At 32.7% G+C, this 15,949-nt stretch overlaps 2 protein-coding genes across 6 annotated transcripts in view; one reads left to right on the top strand and one right to left on the bottom strand.

Moving 5' to 3' along the window:
* LOC118269910 (17-beta-hydroxysteroid dehydrogenase 13) overlaps positions 1-12,751 on the bottom strand; it is a 31,532-nt gene extending 18,781 nt beyond the window's left edge. Inside the window, exon 1 of one of the 2 annotated variants that reach the window (XM_050698627.1) lies at positions 12,676-12,751. In XM_050698627.1, the coding sequence (XP_050554584.1) occupies positions 12,676-12,736 (61 nt within the window). In that variant the 5' untranslated portion in view covers positions 12,737-12,751. Of the gene's footprint in view, positions 1-4,503; positions 4,671-12,675 lie in introns of those variants that run through there. The other variant, XM_035585288.2, reaches the window with a different exon arrangement.
* LOC118269957 (17-beta-hydroxysteroid dehydrogenase 13-like) overlaps positions 1-15,949 on the top strand; it is a 157,936-nt gene that overhangs the window by 130,534 nt on the left and 11,453 nt on the right. The window contains exon 1 of one of the 4 annotated variants that reach the window (XM_050698632.1): positions 4,056-4,079. The exons of 1 other annotated variant lie outside the window; for it this stretch is intronic. In XM_050698632.1, coding sequence (XP_050554589.1) covers positions 4,075-4,079 — 5 coding nt within the window. In that variant the 5' untranslated portion in view covers positions 4,056-4,074. Of the gene's footprint in view, positions 1-4,055; positions 4,080-13,005; positions 13,050-14,337; positions 14,382-15,949 lie in introns of those variants that run through there. 2 more of the 4 variants (XM_050698630.1, XM_050698633.1) reach the window with 2 other exon arrangements.

The following is a 15,949-nucleotide window of genomic DNA, read 5'->3' as shown; positions in this document are numbered from 1 at the left end:
ATGTCTTTGTAATATGGGACTGCATGTTGGAAACTAGAGTGGGGCATGGTTTTTAATGTCCCGTAAATTGCCACTCATTATAATATGGGGTAATTCCTATCCTAAGGTTTGGCTCACCTTTAGCAATTGTATTGTCAAGTCTTGGACTGTCGGTAGATAAGTGATGAAGACAATTCTTACGCTAAATTGCACATTATAATACGGCGCGCATAAGACAAGAAGCAGTTGTGACGTTTTGTACCTAACACAGTTTATCGATTAAAGTTCCTATTTCTAATAAATTATTTATATGTTTCTCATACATCTGTTGTTTCTCATCGATAGTTTTCAAGATTTTTTTATAGAAAGTCAGCATAGATTTTATATTGATGAAGAACTCTTCATAAATCAATAAATATATGTAACAACATATATTTACCATTATCGGACTCCAAAAAAATTGGTTCTCAGTTTGACTTGTATATGTATGTTTTTGCGCGATTATCTCGCGTTTGGCTGAACCGATTTTGATGCGGATTTCAGTATAGTATTTTTCAGATTTAGGAGAAGGTTATAGGTATATAAGTTCCTTAAAAAGGCTGTTCCGTTTTGTTTTAAAAAGTTCAGACTCTGCATTATTGCCTGTACCTGTTAGAAATTGATTTTTTTTTTCTTCTTAAAGAACCACACCGGAGTTACTATGAGCGTGCTCTACAGCTACTTGCAACCACTTTAACGAGGCTCTAAACAACCATACTTTAACTAAAACATGAAAACAAACATTACGTAAATTGGTTTAGCGGTTCTTGAGTTATGATTGCACAAACGGACAGTCAAGTGATTAGTGTTTTACTACAGGCTGTAGATTTAATTCGCTATCATTATTGGCACTTAGCGCTGAAATTACTGTATCGTTAGTAAAGGAGGAAGTATCAAAGTTAGGTATTACTTAGGTTATTTGATGGGTACATCTGAAGGTCATGTTATTTATAGGCATCCGTAGGCTGAAGGTACCTTCTAGCTATATATTAAATACAAAGTTAACATAAACTTATCAATTTAATCTTGAAAAAGTAAGTGAAAATGCAGTGTATGAATAACCTATAGTTATTCATGACCACGACTTCATTTGCAGTTAATAATATCTATTAATAATAAGGCCACGATTGTTAATAATAAAGGTTTTTATGATTTTAGAACGTGGGGATTTTGGAACCTATTGTTTTATTTTATATGGCAAAATAAAAAAAAATACGTGTCTAATATTTTTTCATTATCTAACTGACGTACTAAATAGATTTTTAATTTTCATACCCCGTCATCATCCTTATTGCCACAGTGCTACTAACTAAAGTTTTCGAAATCAAAACCGCAAAAATATTTCACCCAGACCTCATAAAGAGATTACATACTTTTTACTTATAATTTATCAAAATGTATTTATCTGTTGCCGAAGATGACTTTGTAATAGATAGGTAGTCGTTGTAATAAAACAGTGCCCCTAGGCTACATCAGATTTATTTTATAGTGACCCAACATGCAACCAAGTCAAGGTTATCAACACCCGAGTTATTTATAAGCCGCTTTGCAGCATCAATAATAACTTAGTTAATCTAGAAAATTTCCAGTAGTTGATGCTATATTTTATCTTAAGTGTACGAAATTGAGATCGATTTTTGATTACTTCTGTTGGCTTACTAAATGGGGCCACTGTTTTTGTGTTCACTTAATGGTGCAAATGTATGAAGTGGTATTTTTGTCCAATTACAGCAGCTGTCAAATATTTAACGTCTATTGGTGTGCCACTAGCTAGCTAATTCCCTATTGGACATATAACGAGTGGAGCCCCATAAAGTTAGTTAAGACGTCATATCACCTACTCTGTCTATCATGTCTGGTTACGAAAAGGGTAAGACGTATGCAATTGACTTGGGAAAGAGTATTCGGTGTAATTATTTTATAAAATGAATGAAAATTAAACCTTTTAAATTGGAAAGTATTGTATTCAATCATTTTTGGATTGTATTTACTTTTTGTCTTAATTTTCGTTAAAATCACAATCACAATGCCGAAAAAAATATATTGCAGATATTTTGTCCATGAAAATATGTGGATAAGAATGCAATAATAACGATGAGGAAGTATTAAAATGCTAATATTTTGGTACAGTTCCTGAATAATAAATAAATGAGTAATTTATACTTTATTTTGATACTAAACATAGGTTAAAAGCATAAACCTGATATTTATTTCTTTTCCAAAGACCTTCAAATTCAATTTAGTGTTCCGTTGCAATATTTTTAACAAGTAATTCATTTATAATTAATTACGTATTCTTGTTTTCAAAATAAAGTCTAGACACGGATGCAACGTGACCACATTCCGAATTATAATTCTATTTTAGCGAAGTCACCTGTTAGGTTGCAGTCAAAACTACTTAATTCATCTTCACAGAGATAGGAAGATGATATCTGTTTTACCTACCAGTCATATGTTATTAATAGATACCGTTACAAAAATACAAAATATCTTTATATATTTTTTATCCGTTGTATTTTGTCATCTTCCCTACTAATATTACATAGCATAAAGGTGCTTTTTCACAAAAGATGTGCTATGTAGCTATGCTACGAGGATGTGATAGCTAAGCGGTGAAATTATGTCACCATTTCCACTGATACTCAGCTATGTAGCTGTGAGAGGAAGATCGAGTATGCTATGTATCGATAGTCGCACGCATCCATAGCACACATGTTTCCATATAAAAACATAGATTAGCTGGTGGTCTGAAAGAAATTACTGTCAGTAATAAGACTGCCTTTGTGCTCGTATTCTTATGAATGTTTCTTTTTTGTATTCTTTCAATATAAGTAATGGTGTACAATAAAAATATTCTATCTATCTATCTATCTAATTTACACATCAAATGTTCATAATGACGATTTTCTATTGCACATGGTTTATCTATGTTAGATAATAATACGTCTGCAGTACGTTTGTTTAGATAACATTATCAACAAATGCATTTCGTTGGGAACCGTATCTTTAGTGTTTCGTGCAATGAATTCTAATAGCGGCCTCATTTAAGATAAGTAGTGATGCATTCAAATAATGCATCTCTGTCTTTATATGTGGAATTATTTTATTTTGCGGATAGTATTCGTAGTTAGGTAGGTAAGTAAATTTCTTAATAAAAGGAGTAAAAAAATGTTAGAAGAGTTATTTACAGCCGAATTCAATAACCGACCTATATCCAAAATTGGATTAAGATAGATTTTTTATTAGTTGTTGTAAGTATGGAATTTTTCCGAAGTTGCGGACAACGTAACAGGTTCCTGGGGCTCCGGGTCAAAGCAGGAGAAGGAATGGTAGATTTTAGTCAGTAAGTGTCTGACACTCCCTCTCGCCTCAGCCAAGGCGGGAAAAGTCATTGGATGATTTTCCCCCTCAAAAAAAGTATGGAATTTTTGTAAAAAAGTCGAGACCGATTCAGAGACTTTCGATTAAGAATTAAATTATAAAATAAATAAAACCAACAACTCTTTATAGTTGTTGTAGTTTATAGTTTTGCAACAAACGTACAACAATATAAAAAAAATATTTGTTAGTTACCAGTACAATTTTATTCTAGAACTACCAAGTCGCTCAAACTACTAAAAGTGGAATTGCACTTTATACTCGTATAACCGGTCTATGATCGGATGGGAATGCGATATTGACTTAGGTATTTGATTATATTGAAGATCAAGGTAGCCAACCAGATCCAACTAGTAAACAGATCTAAAATTCAAAACCAAAATATTGTATAGATGTTTGGAGAATAAGTTACCTCGAACGAGTTAGAATTTTAAAGAGTTAGTTAGAAGTTACTTAGAAAGTCGGCAATGGAAAAGAACAAGAAACAAAATTAAATAACATTCAAATATTTATAGTCGGCTTATCTTTCCCATAAACAATGGTACCTACTTAACCATGTATGAACTTGTATGTAGCACAGTTCGAACACTGTTTTTTCAGCACATGTTTTGTGTTTTGTGATAAACAGTTTATATTTAGTTTGACGGTACATTGACTCGACAAAGACATCCGTTTTTAATGTGGTAAGTACACTGTAATGCCCTTTTATTGTTAATTGATAAAAATCGCATTGACATGCAAAATCATTTACATTTTTCTTTGATGATATTTTCTTCACTTCATTTAGTTTACCTACTAACTAATTAAATATATGTGATAATTTATTGTTCATAATAAAATTATGTTTAGTACCTATTTATTAAATTCAATTTCTATATGGTCTGCTATTCAATTATTTGATTCCATTGTTATTCTAAGACTGTAATATTGTAAAGTGCACTTTACTTTGAGATCTTTAAATGAATATTATGAATATTAATTTAATGCAAATACATGAAATGCAGAAACATCGCTTACCTTATTGCCTTTTGGCTTAATTTTAAATTAACCTTTCAATCATGAACCACGTTTCTTCTTATTTAAAAACAAAAAATAAAAATTACTTACGTTTAAAATTATTTTTCTAAATAATAAATTGACGATCACAGAGAACTGTCAAAATTAGGCGGGAAATAATTGCAAATGGCGGGCGCGTCCGCTCTTGATCGGATGTCGCGAGAGACTAGAGTAAAGAGTATTATTCACGTCCAACCAGCCAGTGTTTGAGTCACGCATACAAGTTCAAAATAATGAGCAAACACAGAGTGCTTATATTAAATTATATGTTTAATTAATTATGGCTTTTGGTATGTCGACCTCTATTTCCTTCATTTGTTTGTCTACCTGTTTATGTTTAGATATAAGTTAAAATGAGTTGTTATGTAATTTTATTTTTAGTTAATTAATTTACTCGTTAGAAGTCGTATGTCATCAAAATGTTGGGCAAAGGTTGATTAAGATTTTCGTTTGTAATTTAAAAATGTTTATTTTAGTTTATTAGCGGATTAGATTTTTTTGTATACGTTTTTAAAATAAATTACGCATTGTGTTTAACTTATGGTAGAATACAATTATTTGCGTTTTGGGTTACTTACCCAAGATACCTAATGCAAGAAAAAAAAAATCTACCGATGTGTGGTGCTTATTTTTTTAATTTATTTTCTTTAATTGATAATTATTGTGGCATGGCGCTGATTTAACAGATAGTTAAGCTCAAAAGATAACAGGTTAAGTAGTTTGAATTAAAACCTCATTAGGTGTACCTATACCAAATTTTAAAAATCCCAAGAAATGGTAAACTCAGTCACAAGTTTGCGGTACGTTCTAAATTAGGTCGCCGGCTTATAGCTAATTGAGAACGCTACTCTATTCGTAGGGCTGCCTCATTCATAAATAGCTCGACCCTGAACTACCTCGATAACCTTGGGGTTGTTTTTGAACGATTCAATGACAAACTCCTTATATGAAAGTAAATAGGAACTATTCATATTAGAGTATGAAAGGAAGCACATGATGATATTTCAAACTGCAAAGTTATTCTATATAATTTTTTTGCATTAGTTTCTGCCAGCGGCTTCTCCCAAGTCAGTTCATTCCCCATCTGTATACCAAATTTCATCAAAACCTGTTGAGTTTCAGCGTGATTAACGGACAAACATCCAAACAAACTTTCACAGTAATAATATTAGGGTGTAGTGTGATATTTTATGAAAACAGCTCCGTAAGTCGTTGTCAAAAATTACACTTTACGCATCTAGCTATAAGAATTTTTGCGAACTGTGCCAATCGATGACTCAAGTGCTCAACAAGTTCAACGAAAAAGTAATTGGGAAGGAAGTAGGAAACTATTTTTTTACTTCCCCAATGGTATTTTTGCTCTTTCATTCATTCTTTTACGTTCGTATATCGGGACAGTTCATTTACACACTGGGCGTATTCTAAATGAAAAAAAAATGCGGCTAAAAGCTGTATAGAGGCAGAGAGGTACCTATCATTATATGTTTATGAAGAAGCCTGTATACCATGCCTGTATATATGTACATAGGTAATATAAAAATATATCCCCCTTATAAAATGCAAATAACTATTACACAAAGAGACGATTAACTAATAAATGATGGATGTCAGATTACTTTAACAAGATGCATAGTCTTGAATTTTTATTCCTACTTTACATGTATCCTTTAGCCATATAAAGCATGCGGAACTCAAAGACGTAGTACGAGTACAATGACGTCACAAGTTTGAAAGCATAATACGTCATTCCTTTGTTGAAAGGTTCTTGAACTTTTACCATGGCTTTCGTTTACTTGGAAATTTCATTGCCTTAAGAATTACGGAATTTTTTTTGTAGTATTATTATATATCGTCACGCCTTCTATCCTAAAGGGGTAGGCAGAGGTGCACATTATGGCACTGTACAATGTACACCCACTTTTCACAATTTATACTGTAAGTCCCATGTAATTTTGGGTTATTACTATTTATTCATTTAAAAACTAATTCCCTTTTAAGGCAAAGCTAAATGATAGCCTTTAAATCATATAGATACTTAGTATTAGACTACTTTACGAAAGGATTTCATAGAATTTGGAATACCTACTACTTTTTACTATATTTATGTATCTAACATATTTAATACTCAATTACAAAATGAAGCCAGACGATTATTAGTAGAATGAACATAACACTATTAATAGAATGCAAATGTTTTTAAGAAATCACTTAAAACACAATAAATTACTTTATTATAGTTTTGATGGCAGCCCTAGGGCAGATGTCAACGATCTCACTCGTGCATAATGTAATGGCGACCGGCTTTTTGATAAGATGTGTCGCTGCAGTACCTACCACAGATTATATTGTTATCAGTTACTTACACTCCATATAATGACATCCTTACTGATACCAAATATTGATTGAAAAGAGTTGTTTTTTATTAACAATGAGTCATCTATCTAAAAATACTGGACGTCTTTTTAGGTTTAGCTAAATATTAGGGGTCTCGGGTTCGATTCCCGGGTCGGGCGAAGTATTACTAGGCTTTTTTCGGTTTTTCGAAAATATCTTAGTAGTAGCACGGAGTCTGGAAATGTGCCCGGTATATGGCAATAGGCTCACCACCTATTACATGGGACTTACAACATAAATTGTGAAAAGTGGGTTGTGCCATAATGGGCACCTCTGCCTACCCCTTCGAGGATTAAAGGCGTGACGATGTGTATGTATGTATGTATAAATATTAAAATTTAATAATATCCACCATGGGTAGCTTCACCTACGATCAAAAAAACTAATAATTGACTTCAATCAATAAAATATTTATTTACTTATTTAGCGTTTAATGCTAAGTACATTCTAGAGCGAACTTATATAAATAAATCTCGCGTTTAAAGAATAAAAAAATATAACACGTATTGAACATTCAACACATTACATTCAACCGTGTAGAAAAACTCATGTCAAAATCAAAACCATAGAAACAACCATAGTACAACACATTTTTATTTTACATTTAGTGGGTCCCACGTATAGTACAATGTGGGACGGGACCTATAGTGTTTATTAGTCTCCAGTCATTAGGAATCTGTAAAAATTACATTGGTTTATAGAGAAAATAAGATATTTATAATGTTTCAGTTCATTAAAACTAGGCATTTCATTGGCTTATCATGCAAGGACTGTGGTATTTGCGGTCACATAAATATTAATATCATACCTTGACAAGTTCGTCGACCTTATTTCTACACCGTTACAAAGTGCGTGTAGTTTCCTGAAAGACTATACATAATATATGTAGATGTAGGTAAGTATATAAATACACACCGAAGGCAAGAGACCGTGCGGATGACTCCCGAGATCGAACGATTTCTTTCAATTTCTACTCTTACTTTTCGAGCCGGAGCCCCGTTAACCTGCTAGGCAGTCCACAGCCTTAAAAGTTATAAATGGTAAGTCATTCATTCATACTACACAGCATTAACACAAAATTAAAATTTTTACAAACTTTTGGTCCTTGTAAACCTAGGCAAACAGTATTGCGAGAAAATCGTACAAAAATAGCTAAAATACTAGCCAGATCTACTTCATTGAGGCACCACGACCTTCGCGGGGAATGTGTTCCATTGCCTTAATGAAATATGGCCGTTAAGTGTTCATTATACTAGGTATTACTTAAAACCAACGGCTGACGGTTGGGAAAATGATTTGTGAATACACAATACACACGGTATAAAAGTTTACTGGCTATATAAATGTATGACTAAAATGTTTGACTTTACGGTCGGCGCGGTGGCTGGTTAAACGGCTTAACTTCGTGTTTATCGGAAAATTTCTACGATACTCCGAAATTTTCTCTGGATCGATCGTTTGCATAGCCGCTGAACCTGCATATTTCCAACCAACATGGCAGCCAACAACAAATTAGTGAAGTAATTAAGATATTTACGGGATATAAAAATCAAAAATCTATTTAGTCCATCAGTTAGGCAAGGAAATACACACTTTTTTTAATCGATATTAAATCGAAATTTTAAACTACTTGTTTTCGTGACAAAATAAAAAATACCTGTCTAATATTTTTTTAATACGTATTCTACAAGACTGACATTAAGTCATTTACCTTATTGTTGACAAATGAATTCTGGGGGATAGAATGTAGCATTTTTTCCGTAATGAGAAATTATTACTTACTTACTATTGCTGCAGGGGTAAACCGCAGCGCCGGCGCCGGCAATAGGCATTCCAAGTTACCAAACACGTGACTGAGATTAGTTTGCATCACATACACACATGCGGCATTACACTAAGCATTGAACAGGTCCTTACCTCATCAATGAAGAGACATTGACCTCGATGCCGAAATTTATGGACTTAGCATAATGGGAACTATCACTCATAATTTTTGTGTTAGGTTAGATTAACATATTAAGTTATTATACCTAAGTGGTGGTAAGTAGTAGGGGTTTGTAAATTAATAGGTTAAGATTATAATGTCGTAGTGTACTTTGAAAATGACTAAAACATTACGGTAAATAACAATATAAATAGTAACAATTTTGGTAAATGGTGTATCTAATATTTTATGGTGGTTAATATACATTTATCAATTTTGTAAATGCGTAAGTTCTTATACGAATTTTTGTTTCTAAACCACGTTAAGGTTGGCTACAAGTCTAAAAAAAAAGTTAAGATATATACTTACTGCAAAGAAGACGCCTTAAGTGTAGAAAATCTTCCAATGACTTCTCCTGCCTTGGGCGAGGTGAGAGAGAGTGTCAGACTCTTACTGACTAAAAACCACCCCGTTCCTACTTCTGCCCTTTGAGGCGGAGCCCCGGTAAACGCGCTAGGTAGTCCTAGCTGGTTTCTGCCAAGTTAGATTCTGCTACTACTTACTTAGTAACTTTATAAATGCATCATGCCTTATACAATTATATAGGGTGCATCTAGATGAAGTCGCTACGAGTCCAAGGTGATCCACTTTATGTGAATGCATTAAGCGCAAGTAGGTACATACATAAGTAGAACGTATCTATATTCGTTAGGTACAGATATAGTAGGTAGGTATACCTCATTACCTTACCTTGTTTACTTTTTTATTTTTATAATTAAAATCTGTACCAAGGATTATTTTCAAGAGAAGGGTTTTTGCATTCCAGTTTAAAAATAAAAATATGCGGCCTAGGACATTACTTTTTATAAAAATAAAATACGTTAAAAGTGGTTTGATTAAAGTATGCAATGTTTATGTACTTAGTGCGTGCATATTTTCTCTTATTTACTTGATTTTTTTAACGATCAATTATTACATAAAACGTACCTACATATTATTTAGCAAAATTAAGTTTTTATACTATAAGAACTATAAATCTGTCCGCGGCTTTACTCGTGTTCCTGGCGGGTAAAAAATATCATATCACTCAAATCAGCTCATACCTTGTCTGTATAGCAAATTTCATCGAAGTCCGTTCCGTAGTTTCAGTGTAATTGACGGACAAACATCCAAACAAACTTCTACATTTATAATATTAGTATGATTACATGTGTAGTGATAACTTTGTCCGAAGCTGCGGACTACATTACAGGTTACCAGGGCTTCGGCTCAAAGCAGAATAAGGAACGGCATGATTTTAGTCAATACGAGTCTGACACTGCCTCACCCACCACCCAAGACGGGAGAAGTAATTGGATGATATTCACTCTTCAAAAAAAAGTACTCTTTGTGCCTTCATCAAATTTTTAGTTACTTATTGTTGATTATTCCTCCACTAATCATTTTCTTCTATTACAAAAGCGCCTATTTAGTTTGAGTAGCAATGTTTACATTTACAATTCTGTTGCCCCACTGCACATCCAACACAATCCAACGTATTGCTATAAAAATATCGCAAGGCAATTAATAATATTACAATTTTATTCGTTATGGGATCATCGTTTTAAATACATTGTATCTTGATAGAGTTCAGCATGTTAAGGTACCTATTAAAAACCTACTATTCATCTTTGTCAACAAAACAAACATTTAGTCCTCTCTCAAACCCTCGGCCCCCAATAATTTATGTTTCGCAATAATACAAATAGTCAAAATTGATTACTAAATACTGGTTTCTACAGATCGACACGTCCTAAGTATAAGTAAGTAACTGAAAAAGTTAAATTTTACAGGAGAGCGAATTTAAGATTGCAAAAATTATAAATTGTCATATCTTTGTCATTTTAAGGATTTATGGTTTGTTTGGTAACTGAGTTTAAAATTAAGTACAGTTTATGTTTACAAGGAAATTTTGTTTGTAAAGGTTTATGGTTTTGTTTTATAACACATAGATAATTTTACTCCGGTCTTAGAATGTATCAAAATACTCTAACTGCCAGATCCACACTTTTTCAATGGAATATTTATCGAATATTTTACGCGATATCCATGGAATAAGTAGTTAAGTGCCTAGATACATTTTACAATTAAAATTGAATCCAGTGTATAAATGTGTAACTACGTAGATACACACTTATGCACCGGGAATGGCTAAAATTCCATAATAATTATCATTAGGACTTACTTTGTCTAGGTGACGAATAAATCTCATTTGGTGGTGACATGGTGAGATTCTGTCGCCTTTTAATTGCATTTTGCTTTAACGATACTAAGAATTTATAGCGTTCACTATATTAATAAAATATAACGCACCGCTCGCGCGTGCCGCTCGCTGTTACCGCGAAGAACTGAGCGAGCGGCAGATGCCCGCACCCCGCGTCTCGATCCCCCCGCGTACTACTATTTAACTGGAACTTCCATATTTGTACGTTGTATTTATTTCCTAGCTAATTCAGATAAATACTTATGCGTCTGAAAAAAAACCATGTTCGGCTGTTACAATTTTTTTGATATTTTTTTATTGGATAGATACAGGTACGTTGAAGCTAAAAATGCAATAAAAACCATTTCGTGTATCTGGCAGATACATACTTATACTTAGCGGGTGTCGAGATTAAACCTGAAATCGCGTGCAATTTTTATCTGTAACAAAACGTTCTTGACGTTTGATACTGCCTTCACTCAACTTCATGTCAGGGGCCTAGTTGGTGCAATTATAATACTCAATTATTTTATGGTGTAACTGTGGGTTAACATAAAGCACTGAATACAAATGCGTAACTCTGAAAAATGTTATGATACTTATTTTGTACAAACTAAATATTATTTTATTATAATTTCGGGAGACATAGGTACTACATCAATTATAATGTTATCGGCTTACTCATGTCAATGTTTGACGAAGACCTCGTCTACAATCAAGCCATGCTAAAGGCTCATATTCATAAATTGCATTCCGCGACATACGACGCGGCGATTATCGCGCTGCAATTTCGGCTTAACTAGTCAAGTTCCTCGTCAACGAGTTACGTGAGTAAGACGATAACATAATAATTAAACTTAACATTAAATAAAATATTTAGTTTACAATAAAAGGTGGGACAAATTTTGGGACTTACAGTTTGGATTTGTGACATCTATTTGGCCAGCGCCAAAAAGACGTCACAAATACAAAATAACAACTTACTTTTTTAATTTTAACACGAACACGACACTACTCACTGACAGACCAATGCAACGCTTATTCTTCCTATTTTTAAAACTAACATATTCATAATAGCAATTAAGAGGTCCTTACCCTTGCCCTATTTTGATAACATGAATCAGTAACAAATAAATAAAGTGAGTAAGTGTGCGATCAATTTTTTTTTATTTACATTTCACTCGTGTGTCCTCTCACATAACAAACACGATTATCTCCGCGTTATCTCCGATCTCCGTGTAATTAAACACAAGACAATGTGCTTATACACAGTTCACTACTCTGCATCTCGGTAACTGTGTGTGTTTAGTGACAATAATATTTAACTAGCAGAAAACTAACCTCTTTTGTGGTAACAACTAAGTAGGTAGCTAGGATTTATCAACAGACTTCACAAGCAAAAACAAATTAAAAAAAAATGCTGTCTCTTGATCATTTCGTTTTAAAAATTGTAACTATGTTTCTGCACTATATTTTACTTCAAATGTTTTTCGGCTTACCCACAGACCACAAGCAGGTAAAAAATTATCCACTGCAGCACTACCTCTGTAATTTGGTAACTCGATAAAATACTTTATGCTATAGGAACGCGTTAAATATCACGCATCATCTACCTACTATTTTTTAATTAAGAGAAAAAAGAGAAATAAAAAAAAATACGTACCGAAGAAGAAGGTTTCTGTAGTCACGCTACCAAAATGAAATTTTGAAGGAAATACCCACATGCTCCATATTTACTTAAATGATAATAATATAAACTTTTTATTACCCTACATAGTCTAAAAATAACTGGCTGGCTAACACATGTAACATCGCTATATAAAATGTGACAAAAAGAAAGAAATTAAATTAAATGTTCTATTTTCAAATGAGGCGGGAAAGTGTCCATGCAAATAATCGATTTATTGTGACAGTTTTGTTTTTGCAACCATTGATTAAGTTTTGGTGAATATTATGTGAAATTAGTGTTTTCTTTTTTTATTTTGTGTTAATATTAAATTATTGAATGATGTTGTTCGTTAGATCTTTACGATACTGGTAAGATTACTCGTACATTTTAATTTTATTTTAATGTATTGATAACTTTAGTGTGGGTAGTTTTTGCTGTTTATTATTTCAAGTTCAATAATTGAAGACTCAAAATATTGCACAATTTTAATTTCCTGAAGAACGCAACATAAAAAGATAACAATCAATCTGTACGTAGATTTTTTTAAAGTACAAGTTTAATTTTAGTGATCAATAAAACTGATAGTAGTAATCCATGCAAATAGATACGTATTTATTTATAGCCATATCTACATTGACGAGAATATATAATTACTTACCTCCTTGTTAGAAAATTTTAGGCTAGAGGGGTCTGAAATTATAGGAATATTGGAAAAATGTTCTAACATCTATTCACCCTATTACAGCTAGTCTATTCTATAACTAGATATCAATTCGTACTTTCGAAGTAAGTTCGAACGTATTCTCACCCGTCATTAGTCGAGATTATTATCACAACCAATGACATGAAGAAGGTATCTAAAAGTTCTTGTATAATCTGTTTTGTTTTTTTTAATTTGACTTCCTTCTTCCTGCTTCTGTTCCAAAATATTTGGGATAAGCACATTAGGTCAGTGGGTCACCATAGGGCTATGTTATATTTTCATCTCCCATTCTCCTTATCACAAACTTCTTGCTCTTTATCATTCTCCACTATCTCTTTGTTTCTATCCTCCATTTGTTCTTTGAAAACTAATCTATAGACGCGAGACGTAGCTAAGGACACGGACTTTAGTCCTAGCTTATCAATTAATGAGTGATCTTTGTACTTTAAACAGTCTATACATATAGTAATTAGGTGTATCTACACACAGTAAGAAAAGTAGAATTTGGCTTTTGAAGTCTGTTCGATGTTTATAAAGATTGAGACTTACCTACACACTTGCGACTAAACGGATTAATGACAGAAAAAAAACGTTGAATATTTATTACTAATCCTCGGTCAATTAGATACGTACGCAGCCTTCTAGGAGGTTTCGTGACGTCACCGCGTCTACGCACGCTGCTCATGATGAAGAGTCCTTTTGTGACTCGAAACTAGTAGAGCTTTTCTCAGTATATAAAACGTAATAATTCGTGATTAAATCGTGATTTTTCATTAATTTAGTTTATCTTACGATAGTTATTATAAAAAAAAATCCTTAGATACCTATCCCTTTTCTTAAAATAATCGCACCGCTTAGTCGCAAGTGTGTAACTGTCGACAAGCTAATCTAACATGCATAGGTACGTTGAACCTTATCAGTCGTTATCAAAAATAGTATTATGTACTTTAAACACAATTTTTATGTAGTAGCAACAGAGAGCACGGACCGGCAACATGTGAGTGTTGAAATTTCTTATTTATTATTAACTTCTACTTAAATGATAAGATATTTTACTTTGAACTTATTATCTGTAATTATTATCGTGGTGTACTCGCGTTCATTGTCTGATGTATCGAAATTGTCAAGTTTAGAGACGATTTCTAAGAAAATTTTTGGTAAACTAATTGACTATACCTTTTTCATTTCTAAAGCGTCGGCACGATTGATTTGTATGACCTAAATTTTAGTGAATCAAGCAAAACGTACCTAAATTATGTATGTATGTACCTAAACCTAAAGCTAGCCCAATGTTATATCGTTTTGCCCATTGTACTGGTGAAAATCATACGTGTAGATCGTATCATTTCAGAGATTTTTATGACTACGAAAAACTTATCTTAATGTGTTGTTTTAGGCATAGATTATACCTACCTAATTAGCTAATTACTGTTCATTTTATAATCCTAATGTTCGTATCCTAAATCGACTTTAAGGATGAATGATCCGGCTAGTAATTAACCATTAAACATATACAAAATACACGTATATACATAGACTGACAACACTACGTGCAACCCACACACACAAATGTACATATTATGTGCTTTTTGATGTAGATACCTATAACCACATTGCTAAGTTTTTGTTTCAGTCTTTATTAGTACTTATTGTTTAATTAGCCAAGGGTGGCCCCAGGCTTCAAGGCTTCTAGTATTTCCATCCCTAAACTTCCTTCCTTTTGTAAACTTTCAATCGATTATAATATCGTATTAGAAAATAATGTATTTTTTTAAAGTATCTACCAACATAAGCTTTGTTAATTTGTTTCTTATGACTCACAATAAACATGACCACCAGTCTTATCACAGATTTGTATACTTTTACCCTTTGACTTGAACAGACTTATTTTGTAACATTTCATTATAAGTAAATACAAGAACATACAAGGGTGTTATCAGTTATGTTTAGAAAAAAGATAACAATTGTACTGATGGAAAGTTTCTATGTACTTAGCCCGCTTGGTAGTCCGTAGCTCCGGGTTTGTTGTGCTATTCGGAAAGCATCAAGGGATTGAACATTGTTTACGTTTAAGTACCTACGATGACGCCTACGAAAACGACTAAAATACATCGATAGTCCTAATGTAATACCTAACAGACAGGTACTACGAGAAGGTCCAAGCTACTAAATAACATTTAGTCTAAGTTCAGTGGATTATCCTTCACCTACTTTAGTAAATCATTCACGACCGTTATCTTAATTCATTAATTCGATAGTGTCTAGCTAATCGCATTCATATGTATACATTTATATTAATAAAAATGTTAATTATTTCAAATATTTCGCAATCTATTGCTATTTTCGAAATGGCAAAAGATATTTATAAAGCTTAATGCAAATAAGAGATTTGCAAGTTGTTGCTATAGGAATAGGTTCAATCATGGTCTTGTAGCTGATATAATAGTTCGACTATTAGAATATGCCATGGTTTATATAGAAGTATTAATAAAATATAATTATAGGTAGGTATCTACCTATAATAATGATAAATGTAAACAGTATGTAGGTACAAGCACAACTTCT

The sequence above is a fragment of the Spodoptera frugiperda genome, chromosome 15 (assembly GCF_023101765.2).
Source record: "Spodoptera frugiperda isolate SF20-4 chromosome 15, AGI-APGP_CSIRO_Sfru_2.0, whole genome shotgun sequence".
NCBI classification, from domain to species: domain Eukaryota; kingdom Metazoa; phylum Arthropoda; class Insecta; order Lepidoptera; family Noctuidae; genus Spodoptera; species Spodoptera frugiperda.
The sequence above is the reverse complement of the archived record's forward strand: the minus strand, read 5'-3'. Positions and strand labels throughout refer to the sequence as shown.